Source organism: Coregonus clupeaformis, chromosome 14 (genome assembly GCF_020615455.1).
Source record: "Coregonus clupeaformis isolate EN_2021a chromosome 14, ASM2061545v1, whole genome shotgun sequence".
Taxonomy (NCBI): domain Eukaryota; kingdom Metazoa; phylum Chordata; class Actinopteri; order Salmoniformes; family Salmonidae; genus Coregonus; species Coregonus clupeaformis.
Genome location: NC_059205.1, coordinates 35,269,789 through 35,294,124, shown reverse-complemented (window position 1 = coordinate 35,294,124; position 24,336 = coordinate 35,269,789). Strand labels below are relative to the sequence as shown.

The window sequence follows — 24,336 nt, the reverse complement described above, 5'->3', positions numbered from 1 at the left end:
CTTCACGTTTGAATATCTTGCAGCCTTGCCACTTGTTCAGAAAGTCTTCAAGGATTATAACCGGAGTTGATTTTAGCGAATACTGTTTGGGCCCTCATTCATTCAATGTGAAACTGAGGATATTTCTTTCTTTGCTGAAACCCATACTTGTTTCTGCTTTTGATTAATTGGTCTGTGGTTAACATTAAGTACAGTAGTCCTGGGATGGTTTGTCATGGGTGACGCACTATTTAAATGTGGTGTTGGTCTTTTAATAATTCATAAATGGCTCTAAGAATGGCGTTTCCTGAAGTGGATAATATTGACTTGTCCAGCCAGACGGGATGCGGTCTAGGTCATGATGTACAGATATCACAATGCCTGAAAGTGTTAACATCTGGGGAACAAATCTTCCGAAACTAGCGGTGTGACCACAGTAAAGACTACCTGGAAAACAACCAATGGATGCTTTCCAATTAGATATTCTGCAGAGTTCAAGATCATGTTGATCTGTAGGTTCCTGAGAAGCAATTCTCTAGAAATTCTAAAATTGTGTCCCAAGTAACCCTAGTCTCTAGCCAACTGTTCTAAACCTGTCCAGAGGCCAGGATGGTGTTCTATAATATATGGACACAGTAAGCTTGTTGGATGACCTAATTAAAAATATAAGGAGGCATGTATGACTAATGTTCAGAACACAATTTCATTATGAACTCAAATACACAACACCCTTGACCCTGATGGTGAGGGAAAATATGGCGATGGCTGGGACATGTGCAGACTACCATCAGAACGCCCAAAATAAACATGAAGAACAATAGAAAAGGTGTGGCCTGACCTGTAGGAGCCTTATCTAGAATGTTGCTGCAGACCAGATAGTGGCACTCCAGTGGATGCCTTGTGCCTCAAGGTAAGTATGTTTGACTCAGCCTGACACTTAAAACGTTTATTTCAAAAAGTTAAATATACAAACAGCACCAAAAAACAACCATGTTGGACATCAACAATACAAACCCCAGCTCTTTGAACGAGAACTGGGTAAGCTATTTACAAGCATGTTCCAGTCCTTTCAGTGGAAACTACAATTCAAGCAACACGAGTCATGCCAATCAAACAAGTAGGAGTCCAAGGGTGGGCTATAGTTGGTCATTTCAAACCTGGGTTTGAGGTGAATATTAGTGATGAAGACTCTCTTCATACAGTGTGATCTACAGGTAGTAGTTCCCTCAACCACTCAATTGAATAAATTGTGTAGGGACCAACTAACTCCATTACGCCATTCATATCCCACAACCTGTGTACATAAATATAAAAATATACATTTGAGGAAAGTGATCAGTAGCTAATATGAAAGAGTAGCATTTTTTGGAATCTTTGGCATTTGAGGTTCCTTCAGACAGTTCTGTTTCCCCTTCCAAAAGAACGAAGCTAGACTTCCTTCACTTTGTCTAGTTGGTTATGGCCATTGACACTGTGTGCTGTTGTCCCATTGCCATTCTTCAGTGGCTTGCCGTTGGGCACCACGGAAACGTTGCCAATGCTGTTGGTATGACCATTAATAACACCATTCTTCTTTAGCTTCTCCTCCTTGGTTGCCGTGGGCAGCCGTTTACCTTTTACGTAGGCCTGAATCCAGAAGTTGGAGAAAAGTGCGAAGAAGAAGGTGCCGTACATCCAGATAAGGTGAATGAACATGGGCACCTGAAAGTCACACTTCTCCATGAAGTAGTACTGAGAGATGTGAAGTGAGATCAGCACAAACTGGATCTAAAGAAGGAAGAAATAAGAAAGTATTAATGATGTGGTCTGTAGATGGCCACACGTCACCAATTCAAAACAGTAACACCGGCAGCTATACAAAAATCAATGCTTCCGTTTAACAGCTTCTTCCAATTGTACATCATTAAGAAAGAACACCCACCAACTGGATTGCGGTCATGTACTTCTTCCACCAGAGGTATTTCTGGAAGCGAGGTCCTGCAGCGGACAGTCCGTAGTAGGTGTACATGATGACGTGGACACATGCGTTGACCATGGCATGGAACGAGCTCATTCCCCCTGCTGGAGATTCACAATGACAGGCACATTATTAAAACTCAGACAGATTCTGAACAGTCACAGGGGCATAACAAAATACAGTTGAAGTCAGAAGTTTACATACACTTAGGTTGGAGTCATTAAAACTCGTTTTTCAACCACTCCACAATTGTCTTGTTAACTAACTATAGTTTTGGCAAGTCAGTTAGGACATTTACTTTGTGCATTTTTCCAACAATTGTTTACAGACAGATTATTTCACTTATAATTCACTGTATCACAATTCCAGTGGGTCAGAAGTTTACATACACTAAGTTGACTGTTCCTTTAAACAGCTTGGAAAATTCCAGAAAATGATGTCATGGCTTTACAAGCTTCTGATAGGCTAATTGACATAATTTGAGTCAATTGGAGGTGTACCTGTGGATGTATTTCAAGGCCTACCTTCAAACTCAGTGCCTCTTTACTTGACATCATGGGAAAATGAAATGAAATCAGCCAAGACCTCAGATTTTTTTTGCAGACCTCCACAAGTCTGGTTCATCCTTGGAAGCAATTTCCAAACGCCTGAAGGTACCACGTTCATCTGTACAAACAATAGTACGCAAGTATCAACACCATGGGACCACGCAGCAGTCCTACTGCTCAGGAAGGAGACGCGTTCTGTCTCCTAGAGATGAACGTACTTTGGTACGAAAAGTGCAAATCAATCCCAGAACAACAGCAAAGGACCTTTTGAAGATGCTGGAGGAAACAGGTACAAAAGTATATATATCCACAGTAAAACGAGTCCTATATCGACATAACCTGAAAGGCCGCTCAGCAAGGAAGAAGCCACTGCTTCAAAACCGCCATAAAAAAGCTAGACTACGGTTTGCAACTGCACATGGGGACAAAGATTGTACTTTCTGGAGAAATGTCCTCTGGTCTGATGAAACAAAAATAGAACTGTTTGGCCATAATGACCATCGTTATGTTTGGAGGAAAAAGGGGGTTGCTTGCAAGCCGAAGAACACCATCCCAAACATGAAGCACGGGGGTGGCAGCATCATGCTGTGGGGGTGCTTTGCTGCAGGAGGGACTGGTGCACTTCACAAAATAGATGGCATCATGAGGAAGGAAAATTATGTGGATATATTGAAGCAACATCTCAAGACATCAGTCAGGAAGTTAAAGCTTGGTCGCAAATGGGTCTTCCAAATGGACAATGACCCCAAGCATACTTCCAAAGTTCTGGCAAAATGGCTTAAGGACAACAAAGTCAAGGTATTGGAGTGGCCACCACAAAGCCCTGACCTCAATCCTATAGAAAATGTGTGGGCAGAACTGAAAAAGCGTGGGCGAGCAAGGAGAACTACAAACCTGACTCAGTTACAACAGCTCTGTCAGGAGGAATGGGCCAACATTCACCCAACTTATTGTGGGAAGCTTGTGAAAGGCTACCGGAAACGTTTGACCCAAGTTAAACAATTTAAAGGCAATGCTACGAAATACTAATTGAGTGTATGTAAACTTCTGACCCACTGGGAATGTGATGAAAGAAATAAAAGATGAAAGAAATAATTCTCTACTATTATTCTGGTATTTCACATTCTTAAAATAAAGTGGTGATCCTAACTGACCTAAGACTGGGAATGTTTACTAGGATTAAATGTCAGCAATTGTGAAAAACAGAGTTTAAATGTATTTGGCTAAGGTGTATGTAAACTTCCGACTTCAACTGTACATGTTGTTCCTAAATGATTTTTATTCCCTGGTAAAATTGTAGAACGTTCCTTTTGTGATTATAAGGTTTATTGAATAACCCCCTCACAGTTAACTAATGTAAAGTTAAACAGGTTATATCAGCAACTATAAGCACACTGCATGGGGATGATGATGTCATTATAAAGGTCAAGATTACCAGGAGCGATGGTCATACCCCACCACCACGTGAAGGGCATGAAAGAATGATGGAAGACATGAAGAAAGGTGATCTGGCTGTGTTTCTTACGCAGCACAAAGAATAACTGCAAAGCAGATAAGAGTTTAAGTTACTCTAAGCAAACACATTCTAAAATCTCCATTTGTGTCAGAAAGACGAAGTCAGAAGATTATTTATGCTAACGTCAAAGGACAGTTCATGCCAATATTTTTTATTCACAAACATGATATTTTGATATAGAAAAACATTCTTACTGTGTCCAGAAGCTCAATGAATTTAGAGAAGTAAAACCACCAAGCCACTCGAACCATCTGACAAAAGGAGAGAAAAGTAAGTACAGAGAATAAATAGATGGCATCAAATAATATCACATCATATGACCTATTAAAATAGCTATGCATGTTTAAAATGTATAATGTAAAACAAAATTTTCATTGTATGAAAACATAGATGGCATCTCATGAGATGCAAAGCAGATTCTCTCATAAAGAAAGCTTACCCTTAGAGCCTGTGGGCTGCTTGAGTAGTCACACAGGTCACATCTCCAGGTAAAGGTGGTGCCCCATCCTGACATCAGGAACTGCAAAGGTAAAGCACAGAACTGGCTGTCATATCATCAAGTCATAAAAGCTGTAAAAAATAAAATCTCAACTAGAGTAGTCTTTGAAGAACTTAAATTCTGCTGAACGACTAACTGCTTTGCTCACCTCATAGACAAGGAAGGCGTTCAGGAACACCATGCTGAAGTTATAGATGATCATGGCCGTCTTGAGGTGATAGGGCTTGCGGTGTGCCATCAGGCGAGGGCCTGCATACAGCGAGAAGAACACATAGCCCAACAGGATGCTGGTCATCTGGAAGGGGGTCCGCATCAATGGGTAGGGCAACAACCGGTGGTCTGAGGACAAGAAATCAAGCAATTTATCAATATTTTAAAGACAACAATACAGGTTACACACCTAGCATGGTACAACGTGCATCAACTACAAACCACCAAATGTATTTAATTCATTTAAAAATTGTATTAATAAAAATATCAATTTTAGAGAAAGCACTCACTCACCCGTTCTCTGCAATAAATACTCATACAACGACATAATATTGGATCCCGTTTCTAGCAGCATTTTGATGGCCTCTTTCCTTCTTTATTCAGTTGATCAAAAAACCCTAAAGAATATACAGACACAATTACAATTTGGTTGAAAAGACAGTTGTTGGTGATAATGGCAGGTTATGCGTTTATGCCTACAGGGAATGCAGTGGTGTGTCCTTAGGCTTATAGTACACAGAGACATAAGGTGATGATGAACATAGCAGCCTAGAGTCACACTGCCTCCCCCACTAAACAAACAGAGACAGCTGCACAGGCCCATCATATACCTGAACCCGAGGCTCTGCTTTGATGACTGACTATCTGATAGACAAACAAAACTGAAATACTTCACAACCGTAAAAACCGCCGCAAAGGGCATTGTAGTCTGTCTGACCATGTACTGTATGTCAGTCAATGTCCAATAGATCCTACTGGGATTATTCACAGGTAAGTCATATTATATTAACTTTTCTATGGTGGCTAGGTGTTTTATTCCACTATCAGCCATGGACATAAACATATTCAATGTACTATTAGGGATGATCTAAACAACAGATTGCAAAGGCAAACAGACACACCATCTCAATTACAACTCAGAATTGCATTTCACTTGATCAGTGTTTACTTCAGTTTCAAGCAAGAAACATGGGAAAGGTTACATTTGCATGCAGCTGTATACCATATGGAAGTGGGAAGTAAGAACCATAGTTTTCCTAGAGGGTAGACTATATAGCTGAATCTAACATACAGTTGACGTCGGAAGTTTACATACACCTTAGCCAAATACATTTAAACTCTGTTTTTCACAATTACTGACATTTAATCCTAGTTTTAAAAAAATCAGTTCTGCCCACACATTTTCTATAGGATTGAGGTCAGGGCTTTGTGATGGCCACTCCAATACCTTGACTTTGTTGTCCTTAAGCCATTTTGCCAGAACTTTGGAAGTATGCTTGGGGTCATTGTCCATTTGGAAGACCCATTTGCGACCAAGCTTTAACTTCCTGACTGATGTCTTGAGATGTTGCTTCAATATATCCACATAATTTTCCTTCCTCATGATGCCATCTATTTTGTGAAGTGCACCAGTCCCTCCTGCAGCAAAGCACCCCCACAGCATGATGCTTCCACCCCCGTGCTTCACGGTTGGGATGGTGTTCTTCGGCTTGCAAGCCACCCCCTTTTTCCTCCAAAAATAACGATGGTCATTATGGCCAAACAGTTCTATTTTTGTTTCATCAGACCAGAGGACATTTCTCCAAAAAGTACGATCTTTGTCCCCATGTGTAGTTGCAAAGTCAATTTTTTTTATGGCGGTTTTGAAGCAGTGGCTTCTTCCTTGCTGAGAGGCCTTTCAGGTCATGTCGATATAGGACTCGTTTTACTGTGGATATAGATACTTTTGTACCTGTTTCCTCCAGCATCTTCAAAAGGTCCTTTGCTGTTGTTCTGGGATTGATTTGCACTTTTCGCACCAAAGTACGTTAATCTCTAGGAGACAGAACGCGTCTCCTTCCTGAGCGGTATGACGGCTGCATGGTCCCATGGTGTTTATACTTGCGTACTATTGTTTGTACAGATGAACGTGGTACCTTCAGGCGTTTGGAAATTGCTCCCAAGGATGAACCAGACTTGTGGAGGTCTACAATTCTTTTTCTGAGGTCTTGGCTGAATTATTTTGATTTTCCCATGATGTCAAGCAAAGAGGCACTGGTTTTGAAGGTAGGCCTTCAAATACATCCACAGGTACACCTCCAATTGACTCAAATTATGTCAATTAACCTATCAGAAGCTTCTAAAGCCATAACATAATTTTCTGGAATTTTCCAAGCTGTTTAAAGGCACAGTCAACTTAGTGTATGTAAACCTCTGACCCACTGGAATTGTGATACAGTGAATTATAAGTGAAATAATCTGTCTGTAAACAATTGTTGGAAAAATTACTTGTGTCATGCACAAAGTAGATGTCCTAACCAACTTGCCAAAACTATAGTTTGTTAACAAGACATTTGTGGAGTGGTTGAAAAACGAGTTTTAATGACTCCAAGTGTATGTAAACTTCCGACTTCAACTGTACCAGGCAGTTGCAGCCCCACCAGCTGTAACCTACACGAGGGAATATACTACATCTACTATATAGGCTTAAGCATTGAGTCAACGTAAAAACAAACTCGCCACTATACTAATAAAATTATCTCACACACTGAGACCCAAGATGGCGGTAGTTTTACAAAGGGCTTATTCAGCAGCATTTAACATTCCCTTAGCTACTCCTTAGAGACAATGAAGTGTTCTCTCAATGACAAACAGAGCCAGTCAAACAGGTGAGGCAGAGAGGTGAACCCATTTGAACAGTCAGTATGTCATGAGCTCACTAGATCGGAATGGATGAGGGATTGAGATAAATGACAGGGAGATGGAGTGGGTTGGAGGTGAGCCGGCAAACCAAACTTAGAGCGAAGGACAAAGAGAGAATGTGGGAAATTTTTTATTTTTCCATACAACGGCAATAAAACCCACTCCACACATAAAAAAGATGTGACAGTGTTATCATATCCACCAAGTTATACCGTTCTAACTACAAGGCCTACAGATAAAAGGAAAACCTGTCCTGACAGTTTGTTATAAAAGTAAAAAACTTGAAGTAAATAGACACTGCAGTGTTAAATGGAGTATAGCACTGAGCATTACTGAGACTATACAGTCAGCCATCTTTTTGTTAACACAAGACTCACCTAAGTTGTCCTCAGTACTGTCCCCAAACCCTCAGGCCTTTGGCACACAGCCAAGAGAACCACAGCCAATGATCTTACAATGGGCCAGGCCCAGCAAAACAGAAAATAGTCCAAAAGAGAGATTCTCTGAAAAAGTATAACGCTAGTCCCAGAATTGCTTGTTTCTTCCTTGAAGTCCTCAAATGTTGAATCAAACTACTGTCTAGACATATCCACAGAAAGCCCAGGCAGACTAAGTCAGAGAGAGAGAGAGGTGTACAGCTATGAGGGAAGACAGCTATGGCAGGCCTGTGATGGGACTCATTCAACCCAGATTTAAACCAAAGGCTGAGCACACTACTAAGTGACAACACCCAGTTAGTTTCAGGACCACACCCTGTTTCAACATCTAGACACACCCTCCCCTAACCACTCTGCCTCTCTCTGATTGGTTCAGCAGGAAAAGTGGGATTGGCCCTTGGTCGTCAGAGAAGGGTTGGGTATCTGAAGGTAGTATGTGAGGGAGAATCCAGTAGCGACCTCTGGGCCCAGTTTTTCAAAAGTTATCTGGATAGGATTAAATGCATATAAATAGAATGAATAGAATGGACAAATCATTGACATGAATGGGGACTCCTATTCTATTCATTCCATTAGGCAAAATCCAGATAGATATCTTTTGAAAAACTGGGCCCTGGAGAGTTTGAATGGCCTCTGTTAAATAATGGGGACCCATCACATAGCACGCCTGTATGTAACAAAAACTAACACATCCCATATAATAAAAATAATGACTAATGAAAATATAAACGATTGGAAACATATCTAGTTCTCCCATTGTTTGGGTCTCAACACAAAATCATACTTTGATGTCCTAATTGCAAAGCATTGAAATTCTGAATAAATCGCTAGCAACAATATAATTCAAGTCATGTTTCTCTTGGCATTATCAGTGCATGTTAGTGATATTGAAGTTTGAGAAATGACCTTTAGCCAGTCATCATCATAATTACTAATGCTCCTATAATTCCAGTTTCCATTAGTATCATTATCCATCTTTTCTCATTATTGTAATTCTAATCATCATAATCATAAACCCAATCATACACCCAGAGTCAAGGCTAAAGGTGAATAATAATAAGGGGGGATATGAGAGGGAATCATGGGGATGTAATGTGCCCATGTCGCCCTAACCGGCAACAGGCGTGGAGGCTAGGATTAAGTTCACGTCAGTCCCACCTACACAGTCACAATATGACAGGTTCTACTAACTTCCAGTAGCTCTGGTTCTACCTGTTCCTCAGGCACGGAGAACTGACAATGGGTGTTGTGGTGAAAGAGGGGGCCTTGAAATTGAGTCCTTCATTCTTACATTGGGATGAATGGCTGACTGGAATTAGAAGAATCTGGGCACGAGCAGAGTGTACAGACAAAAATGTAAAACACATTGACAACTGTGTCGGTTTACACAGTGCTTTAGGACTTTCCCTGGGGGAAAGCACATGGGTGGGTATACACTGTGTAAAAGGCCATATACCCTCGCCATTACGTGATGATGACCTGGCTGTTTCGACATGATGACACATCATAGGAATGAGAGCATATTTATCTTACTGAGTTGCCATGTTCAAATGTAGGCCTACAGCCAGTGTGTATTTGAGACAGAGGAGAGGATGATGAAGTGAGATGGGGCAAGGGGAGAAGGAGGAAGACGCCACCACATCTATAAGTGAAAATGTGATAGGAGCAGACCAAGGAACAATCACACCTAAACAAACACCCTAGAAACACCAACCAGACAGGGTTAACTACACATCACAGATCCCCCCCCCCCATTAATTAATTCATTCATTCCCTTAATATTTCTTTCTAAGTCAGATACACCTCTTCCCTGTGGGCTGAGGTTTTGGGCAAATCGCCAACATTCACAGAGGGCAATCACTCTCTCATTCCTCTTTTCAGCATCCCTCTAGATGGGGAATTGACTGGACCTGTAGTCCCACACCGCGTGTAGTTGTCAGCCACAATAGGCCATCAAAAACATGGGTACTTTCCGCTCATTTAAAAAGGTACAATATGTACACATGTTTCATTCAAATAGCTCTAAATGGCCATTATTAAGTGGCAATGATCAGAGAATAAAATGCTTTGAAGATTACATGATAATTTCAGACCCCAGGGTTGCCTCTCTGACCGCTGCTGGAATAATAGTGGTCTGGTACGATTTGGCGGGAAAATTGGCACTGCGTGCTCTCACGTAAGAGGCATGGCCACGCGGTTGCTAAACTAATCGTCACGCAATCCCTTCTAAAAGTCAGTGTATGAGTCGAGAAACCTGCCTATTTTCCTCAAAAGTACATAATGTCATGATTTCAAAGCTACACGATATTACAGAGAACAAGTTAATCATCTCACATCCCAAAATATATTTGTAACATAGTACTTCTTGTTCATGTAATTCAGGCTAATGTTGGGTTTTTGAACCATCTCCTCAAAAGTATCTCTGGACAGTCACAACAAACATGGACAACATTATTTAAGGCGCGGACAGAAAAAACTTTAAACGTGCATTGCTTACGGTAAGGTTTTGGAAACGTAAGGAACGGATGTTTCATATCAGCGATAAAAAAAAGCATTTCCAAAAAAACAGATTTCCATGTTACAGCACTTATTTAAGGAAAACAGACGGACGACAGAGTCGACTATCTGTGCTAATTAGCTATCTGTGTCTCCAAACACCTGTGTGTAAACAGAAGACGGACGCCACAAACGTGTTGTCACTGAAAAATACTGTCGGTTGCAATTGTGTTAAAACAGTGTACAGTAAGTGGATATTTAGCAATTGTGAAATTATTTTCTAGAACTGTACCGCACAATTGAGAATGGATTAACTTTCAGATTAAGTATCTGGCTGATTTGACAGCCAGAGCCAATTCGCTTCTAAACAGAACACGTAAGGTCCTTGGACTAAGGAGTAACGTTAGGCTCCTTTAGTCCATTATTGGGCTAAAACCTGGCAAGCTAAAACTAATGTTAGCTTAGCAACATTTACTAGCTATTCCTATCTGCTATAAGTCATACCCATCTAGCGTTAATCGTACTGTTCCAGCAAAGCGCTACATATTTTTTACTCGTTGTAGAAAGCTAGCCGAGGTAGCCTAACGTTACTTTGCTAAGCATCAAATTAATTTGCTATGCAGAGTCTGTGGTGTAAATATGTTAACAAATTTCGGCCCATGCAATGTATTTAGCTCGCTTCAGCATTTATATTTAACCACAGCCATAGAATAGTGGTGCCTGGTCACCCGAAATAGTGGTGTCCGGTCATTCTGAACGGGGGCTATTGACTGTTTAGTCTAAATTCAACTAGCTACAGTGGCCAGGAAATACGATGACATTGCTAAAGTATGCAAATAATTAGTAGGGAACAACTTTGCCGTCATATCGTCAAATGTGTTTTAGAGAGATGGCAAAGTTCTTAAAAAATTGCTAGCAATGCTAACGTTAGCTAGCTAAAATCTAGTGCTGTAACCTCAATCATATCTAGCTAACTAAAGTTATACTGCATCTACAGTTAATCTCGTGACATCACAATGATGACAAAAGGTTTTCATCCTAATCATTTGCTTCTTTTGAAATGTCTGCACTGAATAGAACATTCAGTCGGCATCAGTCTTCAAAAGAACATTCAAAACAATATTGTGACGAAACGTGCAACCCATGAATAGCAAGTGTTTGTGTGTGAAGAGGTGATCTCTGTAGTAATGTAGATGGAATTCAATTCTGAATGAAGTTTTAATTTATTCCAGAATCACATCATATTGGCTATGCAAGTATCTACACTGAGCAAAAATATAAACGCAACATGTAAAGTGTTGGTGCCATGTTTCATGGGCTGAAATAAAATATCCCAGAAACTTTCCATACGCACAAAAACCTTATTTCTCTAACATTCAATTCTCTGGCTTAGATTATCTTGACAAATGAGAAATGCTCACTAACAGGGATGTAAACAAATTTGTTCACAACATTTTAATTTCCCTACCATAAGCCGCCTCCAACGTCGTTTTAGCGAATTTGGCAGTTTGTCCAACCGGCCTCACAACCGCAGACCACGTGTAACCACGCCAGCCCAGGACCTCCACATCCGGCTTCTTCACCTGCGGGATCGTCTGAGACCAGCCACCCGGACAGCTGATTAAACTGTGGGTTTGCACAACCGAAGAATTTCTGCACAAACAGTCAGAAACCATCTCAGGGAAGCTAATCTGCGTGCTTGTCGTCCTCACCAGGGTCTTGACCTGCTCACCTTCGATGGCCACTGGCATGCTGGAGAAGTGTGCTCTTCATGGATGAATCCCAGTTTCAACTTTACCTGGCAGATGTCAGACGGTGTTTTGCATTGTGTGGGCGAGTTGTTTTCTGATGTCAACGTTGTGAACAGAGTACCCCATGGTGGTGGTTGGGTTATGGTATGGGCAGGCATAAGCTACGGACAATGAACACAATTGCATTTTAATTGAGGGAAATTTGAATACACCGAGATACCGTGAAGAGATCCTGGAGGCCCATTGTTGTGCCATTCATCCGCCGCTATCACCTCATGTTTCACCATGATAATGCTCGGCCCCATGTCTCAAGGATCTGTACACAATTCCTGGAAATTGAAAATGTCCCAGTTCTTCCATGGCCTGCATACTCACCAGACATGTCACCCATTGAGTATGTTTGGGATGCTCTTGATCGATGTGTATTACAGCATGTTCCAGTTCGCACCAATATCCAGCAACTTCGCACAGCCATTGAAGAGGAGTGGGACAACATTCCACAGGCCACAAGCAACATCCTAATCAACTCTATGCGAAGGCGATGTGTCACGCTGCATTAGGCAAATGGTGGTCACACCAGATACTGACTGGTTTTCTGATCCACACCCCTACCTGTTTACATTTTTTTTTATTTGTGACCAACAGATGCATACTGTATCTGCCTTCCCAGTCATGCGAAATCCATAGATTAGGGCCTAATGAATTTATTTCAATTGACTGATTTCCTTATATGAACTGTAACTCAGTAAAATCTTTGAAATTGTTGCATGTTGCATTTTATATTTTTGTTCAGTGTAAAAGTATTTGCCTTCTATCCTAGGGTGCATGAGGCTGGGGCCTTATTGCTGGCAGTGTTGAATTATAACCACCACAGATCAGCCATGCATAACTAAAAATGATGCACGTCGCCCTCAACTATTGAGTAATATTATATTACTATGAATTGAATGCAATCAGAATACCATGCAACCAAACTATTGCTCACACAACGCCAAATTCCAATGGAAACGTATTTACTTTCCCTTGATTCAATGAATATTTCATCAAATATCTTTTCTTCTTTCATTCCAGAAGACCATGCATTGAAGACAAAATAATGACATCTGCACCACAGACCTCCAAAGAGCTGGTTTGGTGGAGCCGGCTAACATCCGACCAGGGTATGCCAAGAAGAAGCCTAGTCCTAATAACCAAACCTATGCCAAAGACAGGAGAAGTAATGCCACATTGCACAACATAAAATGTCACTCAGATAGGATGGGAAGACTAATGTTACTGTTACCACATAACATTTCTAAATGGTCAGAAATACTAGGATGTTGAGTTGTGGGTGTGAGGTTTGATGATCTATTGTTGTGTATCTGTTGAATAAAAACTCAACCATAGATTTGCTTGTCTTCTTTATAAAATATGTATTTTTATGCAATATATGCCCATATGGCTAGTAATGAATGAACCACTTGTAATTTGCTAAATAGTTTTCATTGTAAAAGTATGAACATTCCTGGTATTAGCTTGGGTTCACATTTATTTAATGTTCCAAATGCAGGTTGGCGTTTGTGCTTTAGCCATTATAGCTAACTTCTGTGTCATGCCAAAAATGTACATTTTGCCAATGACAGAAACAGCTGATAGAGGCATGGGACAGCCAGGCTGCTGTAATTGAAGGTAGTTTTGACCATCGCTATAATAAACCATCTTTGGTTTTACTAGTTAATGTGCATGAGATGTTGCTAAATCACACCAATTTCCATTATCGAACTAAACAATTCATATTTCATGTTAGCTGTGTAGCAAGGGATGTGTTTAGGAGCTAGCACTGTTTACATGACTTTACAACTCCAATGCCTATGATGTTACCTGTGAGTAAAACAAACACATTTTCTATTTTTAAAAGCTGCATAATTTGTTCCAAACCAAATGCAGAGGCCAGAGACCCATCCACCAGAATGTTTGAATTCCAATGTTATCAATATGGGCAATTCCACGGAAACAGAATGATGTTTAGACTCGATTTCTTCCATTTAAAAAGTGTGCCAAACTAAAACCATTGACTGCAAAGTTAAACAAACTATACTATTCTATGCACAAGGACTACTTTTAACGATTTCCACTGACAATCTTACAGCATTGCAGATGTAAAGTTTTGTAACAGAATGACAATAAAAATACCCCTCAGTTTATGTGACCAAGTTTTCAAAAAACGTAAATATCTACTCCCTGAATTAAGATAAAAATATATCAGCTATGATATGACACCTTGAGGTTGACCCAAAACAACATTGAGTTATTGAACTACAGTAATTGAAGTGGATTAAAACACCCGGTAACAGAATATTGGTAATCGAATGACATCATGGGTCAATGATCTGAACTTTACAGAAATGCATAATTACACTGGCTTGCGAAAGTATTCACCCCCCCTTGGCATTTTTCCTATTTTGTTGCCTTACAACCTGGAATTAAAATGGATTTTTTGGGGGTTTGTATCATCTGATTTACACAACATGCCTACCACTTTGAAGATGCAAAATATTTTTTATTGTGAAACAAATAAGAAATAAGACAAAAAAACACAAAACTTGAGCGTGCATAACTATTCACTAAGTCATACCACAGATTCTCAATTGGATTGACGTCTGGGCATTGACTAGGCCATTCCAAGACATTTAAATGTTTTCCCTTAAACCACTCAAGTGTTGCTTTAGCAGTATGCTTAGGGTCATTGTCCTGCTGGAAGGTGAACCCCCGTCCCAGTCTCAAATCTCTGGAATACTGAAACAGGTTTCCCTGAAGAATTTCCCTGTATTTAGCGCCATCTATCATTCCTTCAATTCTGACCAGTTTCCCAGTCCCTGCCGATGAAAAACATCCCCACAGCATGATGCTGCCACCACCATGCTTCACTGTGGGGATGGTGTTCTCGGGGTGATGAGAGGTGTTGGGTTTGCGCCAGACATAGACATTATCCTTGATGGCCAAAAAGCTAAATTTGTGTCAAATCTGACCAGAGTACCTTCTTCCATATGTTTGGGGAGTCTCCCACATGCCTTTTAAGCAATGGCTTTTTTTCTGGCCACTCTTCCGTAAAGCACAGCTCTGTGGAGAGTACGGCTTAAAGTGGTCCTATGGACAGATACTCCAATCTCCGCTGTGGAGCTTTCCAGCTCCTTCAGGGTTATCAATGTGTCTTTGTTGCCTCTCTGATTGATGCCCTCCTTGCCTGGTCCGTGAGTTTTGGTGGGCGGCCCTCTCTTGGCAGGTTTGTTGTGGTGCCATATTCTTTTTTAATAATGTATTTAAATGGTGCTCCGTGGGATGTTCAAAGTTTCTGATATTTTTTTATCACCCAACCCTGATCTGTACTTCTCCACAACTTTGTCCCTGATCTGTTTGGAGAGCTCCTTGGTCTTCATGGTGCCGCTTTCTTGGTGGTGTCCCTTGCTTAGTGGTGTTGCAGACTCTGAGGCCTTTCAGAACAGGTGTATATATACTGAGATCATGTGACAGATCATGTGACACTTAAATAAATTCCACCTTTGTGCAATCTAACTAATTATGTGACTTCTGAAGGTAATTGGTTGCACCAGATCTTATTTAGGGGCTTCATAGCAAAGGGGGTGAATACATATGCATGCACCACTTTTCCGTTATTTATATTATATTTATTTTTGAAACAAGTAATTTTTTTCATTCCACTTCACCAATTTGGACTATATTGTGTATGTCCATTACATGAAATCCAAATAAAAATATAAATAAATTACAGGTTGTAATGCAACAAACTAGGAAAAACGCCAAGGGGGATGAATACTTTGGTGGGTGGCCAAGAGAGGGCCGCCCACCAAAACTCACAGACCAGGCAAGGAGGGCATTAATCAGAGAGGCAACAAAGAGACCAAAGATAACCCTGAAGGAGCTGCAAATCAGATTCTTCAAATAGTCACCCTTTGCCTTGATGACAGCTTTGCACACTCTTTGCATTCTCTCAACCAGCTTCACCTGGAATGCTTTTCCAACGGTCTTGAAGGAATTCCCACATATGCTTAGCACTTGTTGGCTGCTTTTCCTTCACTCTGCCATCCGACTCATCCAAAACCATCTCAAATGGGTTGAGGTTGGGGGATTGTGGAGGCCAGGTCATCTGATGCAGCACTCCATCACTCTCCTTCTTGGTAAAATAGCCCTTACACAGCCTGGAGGTGTGTTGGGTCATTGTCCTGTTGAAAAACAAATTATAGTGGGACTAAGCCCAAACCAGATGGGATGGCGTATCGCTGCAGAATGCTGTGTCCCTTGAATTCTAAATAAATCACAGACAGTGTCACCAGCAAAGCACCCCCAAACCATAACACCACCTCCTCCATGCTTTACGGTGGGAACTACACATGCAGAGATAATCCGTTCACCCACACCGCGTCTCACAAAGACACGGCGGTTGAAACCAAAAATGTCCAATTTGGAAGGCACACCTGTTAATTTAAATGCAGTCCAGGTGACTACCTCATGAAGCTGGTTGAGAGATTGCCAAGAGTGTTCAAATCTGTCATCAAGGCAAAGGGTGGCTATTTAAAGAATCTCAAATATTACATGTATTTTGATTTGTTTAACACTTTTTTGGTTACTACATGATTCCATATGTGTTATTTCATTGTTTTGACGTCTTCACTATTATTCTACAATGTAAAAATAAAGAAAAACCCTTCAATGAGTAGGTGTGTCCAACCTTTTGACCGGTAGTGTATGTACACTGATACTACAAATATTCTAACTAACAGAACAGTAAATTAGATCACTAAATGAAAATTATGAGTGGTTTGCTGGGTGAAAAGTTTGAGAGTCTTGTAAGAGCTGAACTTTCCAAATTCTCTGCCCTGCCCTGACCTACAAAACCGTTTCTGAGTACTTACTTTTGAGAAGTAAATACCATTATTCGAGTCAGAACATTCCACGAGGGGAATGACAAATTGTAAAATGGTGGTCAGTCTCACAGAGAAGCATCATACAAAAGCTCTCCCATCTCTTCCATCAGATTGGCCAGTAAGTCACCCGTTTCTCATTTCTGTGAAAGTAGGCAACAAGACTGACCGTGTTGACCTTGTGACTAGGCAGAACAATTATGTTAGCTCCTCAGTCACTGGTTTATACCCACACAACAGAAGTGTGTGAAGGAGACAAAGACATATAGAGCCATATAAATATTATTCCCCATGGGTATGTTTTTGTTTAGGTGTCTACGGGTCATTGTCCAGCTTCATTGCTAAAGAATGGACAATGTCCACTTGACTAGCCATATGCTCTCAATCATGTCTGTTAGAAAATGTATTCCAATGTCTCAGTGGTTAGAGCAGGGTACTGGCTACAACAGGAGCTGTGGTTTTGATTCCTCCATGGGCCACATACTGAATGTCACTCACTGTTAATCTAGACAGTTCTGTAAGTTGATTTAGATGTAAGTGTCTGCTAAATTATCATATAGACAGGACAGACCATCTTAATACTCTGGGCTTCTGGGGTAAAGGTTACATATTGGGGAGGGGGTTAAAGTAACTGTCCAGTGTTTCCAGATTTCTATGAAATATGAAGTATTAATTACAATATGAGTGAAATAGTTTTCCTTCCTAAAGATTGTAATTAAGTCTGTTAAAAAAAAACTTGTGTTGGAATGGTGTGGGAGTACCAACAACAGAATGCTGTGGACGTATACTGGTTATTACAAATATTCATGCGAGTAGAATGGTGATTGGCCAACTCAGCCAATGAGCCAACATGACATTCGGGAAATAGCAAACATTTTTTAAACGGTCTGTTTGAGATACAAGTCTGAGGTAGAGTTTTTGAATAGTTTTTTCTCCAATGTATGCTTTGGCCGCAAATACAAGTATAGGACGAGTCAACAACATTATTTGGGTATGAGTTAACAGAATATGAACTTTTTTAAAGTTAGATTTTCACTGCACAGTTACTTTAATGGAGAGAGCAGAAGTATGTTACCCAACAACTCAAGTCTCCTCGACCCCAAACTTCCCTTTCTAGTGACACTAACCACATTTCCATTCACAGTTTTTATGCGAGTAAAGTTATAACATATAAAAAAACGAATCACGACAGCTGTGATGGAAAAAGGTAGTTTCGGTACGATTTTATAAATGCCTACAGATAATTTGTTCATTCAACATGGTGGGATCTTTGTGTCTATAAAATTAATTATGCAAGAAATGGTGGAACACCATGCAGTTTATTAGGTTACAGATTAAACAAATGAAGATGAACTTCACAGGGTGGTGAAAGTGCACGGCGATCTTTATGCTCCTTTCCAATAAATATTGAGGGTCTTATCCTAGTGACATTATGATCGATGCTTGACTGCCATTTGACAAATAAAAATATTCTCGCTCTTATCCATAATAATCTCATCATGTAGACTAGCCTACCCACACTGTGTCTGTGAGCTGTTGGTTAGAACACACGTGCCAAGACCAGAGTAGGCACATTTGCTATTTAACGCAATAGTTTTTCTGACAAAACTATAGGTAGAGTTGAAAATACGATGGAAACACATTCTGCTTTAGACTTTTATTCGATACATGAAAACGTAAACAAAAAAGTACATTTTGTGTGCACTGTCATCACACCCTGACCTTTATCCACAACAAGTCTATTTGGTGGAAACACACCACTGTTGGGAAAATCCGCATATTTGCTTTATGCCGATTTTAGAATATTTGCATGAAAATCTATCGGAAATTGGATGGAAACCTAGCTAGTGACATACAGTGCTATGAAAAAGTATTTGCCCCCTTTCTAATGTTCTCTACTTTTGCATATTTGTGATACTGAATGTTATCAGATCTTCAACCAAAACCTAATATTAGATAAAGGGAACATAAGTGAACAAATAACACAACAATTACATATTTATTTCATTTATTTCATAAACAAAGTTATGCAACACCCAATTCCCCTGTGTGAAAAAGTAATTGCCCCCTTACACTCAATAACTGCTTATCTCCCTCACTAACTTTAAGCATCAGTTGTCAGAGCACCTTACCGATCACTGCACCTATACACAGCCCATCTGAAATTAGCCCGCCCAACTACCTCATCCCTATATTGTTATTTATTTTGCTCATTTGTACCCCAGTATCTCTATTTGCACATCATCTCTTGCACATCTATCATTCCAGTGTTAATACTAATTGTAATTATTTTGCACTATAGCCTATTTATTGCCTTACCTCCATAACTTGCTACATTTGCACACACTGTATATATATGTATTTCTGTTGTATTTTTGACTTTGTTTTGTTTTTACCCCATATGTAACTTGTGTTGTTTGTTTTATCGCACTGCTTTGCTTTATCTTGGCCAGGTCGCAGTTGTAAATGAGAACTTGTTCTCAACTGGCTTACCTGGTTAAATAAAGGTGAAATAAAATAAAAAAATAAAATAAAATAACTGGTTGTGCCACCTTTAGCTGCAATGACTCCAACCAAATGCTTCCTGTAGTTGTTGATCAGTCGCTCATGTCGCTGTGAAGGAATTTTGGCCCACTCTTCCATGCAGAACTGCTTTAACTCAGTGACGTGTGGGTTTTCAAGCATGAACTGCTTGTTTCAAGTCCTGCCACAACATCTCAATTGGGATTAGGTCTGGACTTTGACTAGGCCATTCCAAAACTTCCAATGTGTTGCTTTTTAGCAATTGTCATGTAGACTTGATTGTGTGTTTTGGATCATTGTCTTGCTGCATGACCCAGCTGTGCTTCAGCTTCAGCTCACAGACGGATGGTCTGACATTCTCCTGTAAAATTCTCTGATACAGAGCAGAATTCATGGTTCCTTCTATTAAGGCAAGTCGTCCAGGTCCTGAGGCAGCAAAGCATCCCCAAACCATCACACCACCACCACCATGCTTGACCTTTGGTATGATGTGGAATGCAGTGTTTGGTTTTCGGCAGGCATTACTGGAACCATCTCGTCCAAAAAGTTATACTTTTGAATCATCTGTCCATAGAACGTTCTTCCAAGAGTCTTGATGATCATCCAGGTGCTTTTTGGCAAACTTGAGTCAACTTTTTGGACGAGATGGGTCCCATTATCTCATCCCACGTCTGTGAGCTGAAGCTGAAGCGCAGCTGGGTCATGCAGCAAGACAATGATCCAAAACACACAATCAAGTCTACATGAAAATTGCTAAAAAGCAACAAATTTGAAGTTTTGGAATGGCCTAGTCAAAGTCCAGACCTAATCCCAATTGAGATGTTGTGGCAGGACTTGAAACGAGCAGTTCATGCTTGAAAACCCACACGTCACTGAGTTAAAGCAGTTCTGCATGGAAGAGTGGGCCAAAATTCCTCCACAGCGACGTGAGAGACTGATCAACAACTACAAGAAGCATTTGGTTGGAGTCATTGCAGCTAAAGGTGGCACAACCAGTTATTGAGTGTAAGGGGGCAATTACTTTCTCACACAGGGAAATTGGGTGTTGCATAACTTTGTTTATGAAATAAATATGTAATTGTTGTGTTATTTGTTCACTTATGTTCCCTTTATATGTTCTGCTGGTGACTCTCAGATCCACCTCTACGCAGACGACACCATTTAGTATACATCTGGCCCTTCATTGGACACTGTGTTAACAAACCTCCAAACGAGCTTCAATGCCATACAATACTCCTTCAGTAGCCTCCAACTGCTCTTAAACACTAGTAAAACTAAATGCATGCTCTTCAATCGAACGCTGCTGGCACCCGCCCACCCGACTAGAATCACCACTCTCGTGGGTCTGACCTAGAGTATGTGGACAACTACAAATACCTAGGTGTCTGGTTAGACTGTAAACTCTCCTTCCAGACTCACATTAAGAATCTCCAATCCAAAGTTAAATCTAGAATCGGCTTCCTATTTCGCAACAAAGCCTCCTTCACTCATGCTGCCAAACATGCCCTCGTAAAACTGACTATCCTACCGATCCTTGACTTCGGCGCTGTCATTTACAAAATAGCCTCCAACACTCTACTCAGCAAATTGGATGTAGTCTATTACAGTGCCATCCGTTTTGTCTCCAAAGCCCCATACACTACCCACCACTGTGACCTGTACGCTCTTGTTGGCTGGTCCTCACTACATGTTCGTCGTCAAACCCTCTGGCTCCAGGCCATCTATAAATCACTGCTAGGCAAATCCCCGCCTTATCTTAGCTCATTGGTCACCATAGCAGCACCCACCCGTAGTCTGCACTCCAGCAGGTATATCTCACTGGTCATTCCCAAAGCCAACACCTCCTTTGGCCGCCATTCCTTCCAGTTCTCTGCTGCCAATGACTGGAACGAATTGCAAAAATCTCTGAAGCTGGAGACTCTTATCTCCCTCACTAACTTTAAGCATCAGTTGTCAGAGCACCTTACCGATCACTGCACCTGTACACAGCCCATCTGAAATTAGCCCACCCAACTACCTCATCCCTATATTGTTATTTATTTTGCTCTTTTGCACCCCAGTATCTCTATTTGCACATAATCTCTTGCACATCTAGCATTCCAGTGTTAATACTAATTGTAATTATTTTGCACTATAGCCCATTTATTGCCTTACCTCCATAACTTGCTACATTTGCACACACTGTATATATATTTTCTGTTGTATTTTTGACTTTATGTTTTGTTTTACCCCATATGTAACTCTGTGTTGTTGTTTTTATCGCACTGCTTTGCTTTATCTTGGCCAGGTCGCAGTTGTAAATGAGAACGTGTTCTCAACTGGCTTACCTGGTTAAATAAAGGTTAAATAATAAAAAAATAAAATAAAAAAAAACAATTCTAATATTAGGTTTTGGTTGAAGATCTGATAACATTCAGTATCACAAATATGCAAAAGTAGAGAAAATTAGAAAGAGGGCAAATACTTTTTCATAGCACTGTAGTTGGAATCCTTGGATTGTGTTTCATGTCTTGTAGCCTACATGTCAGGTTGGATTTGATTGATGAGGGATAGGACATAGCTTAGCAGTTTTTCAAGACAAACTGTCTCTCTCTGAGCTGCTGTTGGTTGTAATTTAATTTCTACGAGAGTCAATATAACATTGGATTCAGGCCTAGATTAGTGTGGAGTTTCTCCTTGGTAATGTGTTCATGTCATGTGTGTGCAGGATTTCATTAGTCGCATAGGGGCAATTCCACGATAACAGAATTACGCTGAGACTCAGACTTTTCACATTAAACTGTATGCCAAACAAAATCCATTGATTTCAAAGTTTAACAACCCATACAACTGTATGCACAAGGCCTACTTTTAACAATTTACACAGAACATCTTACAAAAACATTTAATTAAAGAACAGTGCCGATGCAAAGGTGGGTACTTTGCATCTGCACTGTTCTTAAAAAAAATTTATGGGGTAAAATGTTCTGTGTAAATTGATAAAAGTAGTCCTTGTGCATAGAGTTGTATGGTTTGTTAAACTTTGAAATCAGTGGATTTTGTTTGGCATACAGTTCAATGTGAAAAATCTGAGTCTCAGCATAATTCCGTTACCCTGGAATTGTCCATAGGCTACTGCTCTGTATTGTGTACCAGCGCCACAACATATTCAAGGACCTAAAAGGCAGTGGTGGAAAAAGTACCCAACTCCCATACTTGAGTAAAAGTAAAGATGCCTTAATAGAAAATGACTCAAGTAAAAGTTTAAGTCACCCAGTAAAATACTACTTGAGTAAAAGTCTAAAAGTATTTGATTTAAAATATACGTAAGTATCAAAAGTAAATGTAATTCAAAAATATACTTTAGTGTCAAAAGTAAAAGTAAAAGTATATAAGTCCTTATATTAGGCAAACCAGACGGCACGATTTTCTTGTTTTTTATTTTACGGATAGTCACTCAGACATGATTACAAACGAAGCATTGGTGTATAGTGAATCCGCCAGATCAGAGGCAGTACAGATGACCAGGGATGTTCTTTTGATAAGTGTGTGAATTTGACAATTTTCCTGTCCTGCTAAGCATTCAAAATGTAACGAGTACTTTTGGGTGTCAGGGAAAATGTATGGAGTAAAAAGTACATTATTTTCATTTGGAATGTAGTGAAGTAAAAGTAGTCCAAAATATAAATAGTAAAGTAAAGTACAGATACCCCCAAAAACTACTTAAGTAGTACTTTAAAGTATTTTTACTTGAGTACTTTACACCACTGCTAAAAGGAAATGACAAGACTTAAATGTAGGTCTCTCTAGGATACAAGTCAATAGAATATATTTTTGTTTGACAAATCTGCTTTGATCAACTTGAACTAGTGGTCATGTTTTACTTATTTTAGACAAATGGCATGGGCAATTCTTTATCTTTTCTGATGGTCATGCATGAAAGAAGAAAAACAGAGGGAATAGGAAGAGTCAAGCCTACATGATTGAGGACAGAACCTGCGATAGGCCTAGATTTACTAAAACCTCTATTATTGTAGTTTTTCCACACTGGGATTTGACTTTACTAAGTCACACACATCTTTTGATATGGGACGAAACCACTTTCTGCATTTCACAGACTGGGTGACATTGCAATTATAATGATGCACATAAGATAATGGCACTGGCAAACCATTACACTAGCTAACGTTACTGGTGAATGCAGGCTTTAGCGTCAGCACACCCAACCTTAATCTTAACCTTCTTTATAAAGACAAAACACCTTAGACCAAATACTTCTCGAATTTTGAAGTAGTTGAAGTTCGTTCCAAATCATACATGCGTGTTCCAGGTACTTCACAGCTTTTTCTCCGCATGCATTCACTCACCTGAGGTTTTGTAGGCTATATATGTGAACTCGCTCCAGGGTTATGGTGGAGAAAGCTCTGGCCAAGCCCCATTAATTACCCCGAAGTGTACTTTTCAAATGATTTCTAGGTAATTGTATACATTTTTTCGCCACTGAAACGCTCAACCTCGAGCTGTCACCGCGCACTTAGCTCAAACTGAAGGGTGTGAAGCCTACACAGCACAATCCCTCCTCTGACCAGAAGGTGATGCTGTTTACCAGGTGTTGCCCCCTTCATATGCTTAATTTTTTTAGCAGAACGGTGCCAGGTCACGGGTGCCAGGTTAGAGGATTACATAAGGTTATTATGGAATTGTAATAGAAGTAACATTTAAATAAACAAGATTACATGTTTTATATAAGTGTTAAAGACTATACGTTTGGTTAATGATGCTTGTACAAATGTCCCAGAATTTATTTTTGTTCACCTCCAATATCTTAAAAAGAGATCCT

The 24,336-nt window shown here is 40.2% G+C and overlaps 1 protein-coding gene across 2 annotated transcripts; it reads right to left on the bottom strand.

The window, feature by feature from the left end:
• Positions 1-922: 922 nt before the first annotated feature.
• Positions 923-24,048, bottom strand: LOC121581518 (elongation of very long chain fatty acids protein 1-like). 2 transcript variants are annotated; one of them, XM_041897016.1, is made up of 8 exons: positions 23,864-24,048; positions 5,004-5,107; positions 4,648-4,838; positions 4,440-4,520; positions 4,195-4,251; positions 3,920-4,025; positions 1,901-2,040; positions 923-1,746 (listed from the first exon to the last, which is right to left on the bottom strand). In XM_041897016.1, exons 2-8 carry the CDS (start codon positions 5,062-5,064, stop codon positions 1,408-1,410), a joined length of 975 nt encoding a protein of 324 aa, XP_041752950.1. In that variant the 5' UTR covers positions 5,065-5,107; positions 23,864-24,048; the 3' UTR covers positions 923-1,407. The 2 variants fall into 2 exon arrangements, with proteins under 2 accessions (XP_041752950.1, XP_041752949.1); XM_041897015.1 differs by lacking the exon at positions 23,864-24,048 and adding an exon at positions 7,769-8,094.
• Between the last annotated feature and the right edge of the window lie 288 nt (positions 24,049-24,336).